We start from the raw sequence: 4,435 nt of genomic DNA on the forward strand, positions 1-4,435 counted from the left end.
TTATGGGAGTTACCTCTTCATTGACATTACCCCTTCACCGATGTCACCACCCCTTCACTATTGCTGCCCCTTCACCGATGTCACCACCCCTTCACTTTTGCTGCCCCTTCACTCATGACGCCCACCTCCCTCAGCCACGACAAGTGTTGGACCTGAAGCAGATGATCAGCGACTACACACGTCTTGAGGACAACGTTGGTGACGTGGGAAAAGGTCCACCGCGCACCCCAGGCAATCCAGACCAGCCCCCAGGTGAGACCCAGTCCAACTCAGCCCCCTATATCAATCCCTAGTTAAGTCCCAGTCCATCCCAACCCACCCAAGCAACCTTAGACCAGTCGCAGGTTGAATCCCACCCATCCCAATACACCCAGGCCACCTTAGACCAGTCCCAGCCTATCCCAACCAACACTAACCCTAAGGAACTCTCCGAGGGCATTGAATTAGCCCACTTTAACCACTTGAGTACAATAACCCTCGAGTACAACGTCTTAACCCTTTAGATACGGTGATCTATTCTCTTAAGTAAGATGACATTGTACTCAAAGGGATTAAGTACACAAAAGGTTTACAATCATAATGATCTGATGTATTGTTTATAGACGAGTAATTAGGCATTTTAAATTAGTTATGTCATGTACGATATCCAGGTATTTATCAATCATAGTTTGTATAATTTAAAATGGTAAACAGTTGTGACCTATTAAGTATATTGTGACCTTTGACCCAATACTGATCTTTAAAAGTCGACAAGAATGACCCCCGACCTTTGTAAACAAGTGTCTTACGGTGAGATGATTGACCAATGATTTAGCATATGTTTGCATGTGAGGTAATAAAAGTGACCTTTCACCTGACAGGTGAGGAGGACGAGGACACTGGGTTGTGGGACGAGAAGAGCGTCAAGCCTCTTCTGATGCCTCACTTTACCGGCGAGTTTAGGGACCTGGCCAACATTATACAGCGGGTAGGTCCTCTCATCCTCTCTCTATCTATCATTTTCTTTATCTCTCTCTTTTTCTCTCTCAACCATCTCCTCATTCTCCATCGCCTTTTATCTCATTTCCCTCCCTCCTGTAGGAAATCCTGGTGGAGAACCCGGAGGTGAGGTGGACTGACATCCTTGGGCTGGAGGACGCCAAAAGGCTGGTGAAGGAGGCGGTGGTCTACCCCCTCAAGTACCCGCAACTCTTTGTCGGGAGGTTCAAACCCTGGCGGGGCATCCTCCTCTATGGCCCTCCAGGCACAGGTGAGATGGAAGGGGTTACAGTTGAGGTGGTAGGGGTTACAGGTGAGGCGGTGCAGGGTACTGGTAAGGTGGTGGTGGTGGGGGGCAAAGGTGATGTGGTAGAGGTGGTAGGGGGCACAGGTAAGGTGGTATAGAAGGGACACAGGTGAGGTGGTAGGGAGGGGGTCACTGGTCAGAAGTATCCCAATCCTACTTGGCCCCTATTCTAATCAAACCCAACCTAATCTAAGCCAACCTAATCTAATCTAACTTAACCTAACCTAATATAACTAAGGTTAACTTTATTATTACCTGGAGATCAGAGACTAATCATCTTACTTTTGCCTCTCAATACCCACCTGGTGCCCTACTACAGGCAAGACTCTGCTGGCAAAGGCAGTAGCGACGGAGTGCAATACGACCTTCTTCAACATCTCGGCCACGAGTTTGGTGTCTAAATGGAGAGGCGACTCTGAGAAGCTTGTTAGGGTGAGTATTATGGTGTGTATGCGTGTGTGTGTGTGTGTGTGTGTGTGTGTGTGTGTGTGTGTGTGTGATACAGCCTAATCATAACTACGTCATCATTTGTTTACCGCAATGCATTCTGGGGTGAATACGAGGTAATTTGTGTGTGTGTCTACGTGTATTATTCAGCTGGCACAATAACCACCACCACCACCACCTACAGGTACTGTTCGAGATGGCGAGGTTCCACGCCCCCTCAACCATCTTCGTGGATGAGGTGGACGCCTTGATGGCCTCCCGCCAGGGGGAGCAGGAACACGAGGCCTCCCGCAGGATGAAGACCCAACTGCTGGTGGAACTGGACGGCCTCACCCAAGCCAACCATCACGTCTTCCTGCTGGCTGCCTCTAACATACCCTGGTGAGTTATCTTCCAGCTGCAGCCTCTTGGTGAGTTATCTTCCAGCTGCAACCTCTTGGTGAGTTATCTTCCAGCTGCAGCCTCTTGGTGAGTTATCTTCCAGCTGCTGCCTCTAACTAACAGTATCCTTCCCCACAGGCAGCTGGACCCGGCGATGCTCCGGAGGTTGGAAAAGAGGATCTTGGTGCCTCTCCCAGGCATGGAGGCGCGCGAGGCCATGTTTAGACACCACTTGCCGGAGGTCATTTCCGACTTGGAAGAGGCCGGCCACGCCATCACCACCCACCTCGACTATGAGAAGTTAGCACAGGTCAGTGGCAGGTCACGAGGGGTCAGTGGGAGGGTCATGGGAGTCAGTTGGGGATCATCAGATAAGGCCAGTAGTCTCGTCCCTCTTCCCCTAACCACTTCCCCTCCTCCCAATTCCTCACGCCCGCTCTCCTTCCCTCCCCTCACCACTTTCCCTCTCTCTTCCACTCGTCCTCCCCTGCTCTATTCACTCCCTTTACCTCCCTTAAAGGCGCCCTCACCCCCTCCCTCTCCTTCTACAGATGTCGGAGGGTTACAGCGGCTCAGATCTGCAGGTGGTGTGTCGGGAGGCGGCCATGGGCTGCCTCAGGAAGGTCTTCAATGTCCTCGAAGACCATTCAGGTGAGATTAATTCGGTGATTAACAGGTGAGAGTTGACATGAAGGTGAATGTTGGCAATGGTAGGTGATGATGCTGGCAGTGACAAGTGATAGAGTGATAATTAATCTCATTTACTACTCAAATTTGATTTGTTCATTATTTTCACGGTTTTTAAATTAATCTCAATATTTTATACTTTATTAATACTGTTTTTATTATTACGAAATCATTACTAATTTATTCATATTTTATACTTTATTCTACGTATGGTCTAACTTCATCTTTAACTTATATATTACTTTTTTTTATACTTTTCCTTTTACATAATCTATATATTTCATCTATATCTCATTTTAATACAATAATTCCACCAAGCTTGTCTCCATCACACAGTGGAAGACTCAGAGCTACCGGACCTGAAGTTAGATTCTATTAAGATGTGTGATGTGGAGTCAGCTCTACAGAAGACCAAACCTGCCCAGGGTAACAATGAACAGTACACTGAGTGGCACTCCAAATACGGTTCTGCTTGAGGAGCTATTGGTGCTGTAGTGTTTAGAGGTACTACTCGAATAGGGATTTTTTTTTGTAGTTTGTTAAGTGTTGATACTGATTTTGAAGTGTTTTAAGACTTAAGTGGGAGGAAAATACGGCTTCAGGCAACTGGAATTTCATTCATAACTTCATGAATACACTAAAATAAAGATCGTGGGAATAATATATATTTATTGTTCCAGGTGTAGCAGTTACCGAGAGACTGAGTGTGTCGAGCTGTGACTGGTCAAACGGCCTCTGGTCCTAATGGGCGTTAATATAGGATAGAGTCTAATAGGTCAGGGCCCATTACAGTAGGTTAGGTTAAATTAGATTAGGTTACGTTACTATGCCAAACGAACGCTCGCCAGCCTTCCCTCCACCTCGTCATGAAGCATTACTGAAAACAGCGCCTGACGAACGTTCGACTCCTTCCATCCATTTCATCATCAAATGTTCAGGGTCGTTGCGCCAGACTTATGTTCGCCAGACTTCCCTCCCTTCTGTCCTTACATGGTTATGGACACAACCACAAAAAAGTCACTCCGCTACACTGCGCCAGGTGAACGTACGCCAATATTCCCTCCACTCCTACACACCATGCAGGCTGAAGCTACGCCTGACGAACGTACACCAGCCTTCCCTCCATTTCTATACACCATGCAGGCTGAACCTACGCCAGACGAACGTTCGCTCAACTGCCTGTCACGGTTCTCTTTTATGGCACAAACAAGAACCACCAGAGAGAAAGAGAGCTGAGGTGTGTGCGTGTGTGTGTGTGTCGTAGGTTATACAAGAGTAAGTTAAGCAAGATGTTTCCTTACATCTTACGTAGGGTGGGGAAATAGGGGGTAGGTAAGGTGGTGTGAGGTGGGGTGGGTGGGGTGGGGTGGGGTGGGGTGGGGTGGGGTGGGGCGTGGTGGGGGATAGATTTAACACACGAATTTTGAACAATATTTACCTTGGGACTTATACATTTGCACTAATTACCACCCGACCTGAGTGAAAGGTAAGTGTACAGGTGAGACGGCGGGAAGTTAACATACGGACCATCAAGCAAAGGAAGATAAATATGTAGATGATATAATTAAGATAAATGGAGAGATGAAGAAGAAGTTAAAGGGGTGATTATGGTATGTGATATGTAAGGTGATGAGA

The 4,435-nt window shown here is 47.4% G+C and overlaps 1 protein-coding gene across 4 annotated transcripts in view; it reads left to right on the forward strand.

Moving 5' to 3' along the window:
• The window catches only part of LOC121858530 (katanin p60 ATPase-containing subunit A-like 2), a 20,346-nt gene extending 16,244 nt beyond the window's left edge, over positions 1 to 4,102 (forward strand). For all 4 annotated transcript variants that reach the window (XM_042355004.1, XM_042355008.1, XM_042355007.1 and 1 more), the window contains 9 exons: positions 135 to 252; positions 861 to 967; positions 1,081 to 1,249; positions 1,605 to 1,717; positions 1,917 to 2,113; positions 2,252 to 2,423; positions 2,665 to 2,764; positions 3,137 to 3,304; positions 3,481 to 4,102. In XM_042355004.1, the coding sequence (XP_042210938.1) occupies positions 135 to 252; positions 861 to 967; positions 1,081 to 1,249; positions 1,605 to 1,717; positions 1,917 to 2,113; positions 2,252 to 2,423; positions 2,665 to 2,764; positions 3,137 to 3,276 (1,116 nt within the window). In that variant the 3' untranslated portion in view covers positions 3,277 to 3,304; positions 3,481 to 4,102. The remainder of the gene's footprint in view (positions 1 to 134; positions 253 to 860; positions 968 to 1,080; positions 1,250 to 1,604; positions 1,718 to 1,916; positions 2,114 to 2,251; positions 2,424 to 2,664; positions 2,765 to 3,136; positions 3,305 to 3,480) is intronic.
• The last annotated feature ends 333 nt before the right edge of the window (positions 4,103 to 4,435 follow it).

Source organism: Homarus americanus, unplaced genomic scaffold (assembly GCF_018991925.1).
Source record: "Homarus americanus isolate GMGI-L3 unplaced genomic scaffold, GMGI_Hamer_2.0 scaffold19066, whole genome shotgun sequence".
Classification (NCBI taxonomy): domain Eukaryota; kingdom Metazoa; phylum Arthropoda; class Malacostraca; order Decapoda; family Nephropidae; genus Homarus; species Homarus americanus.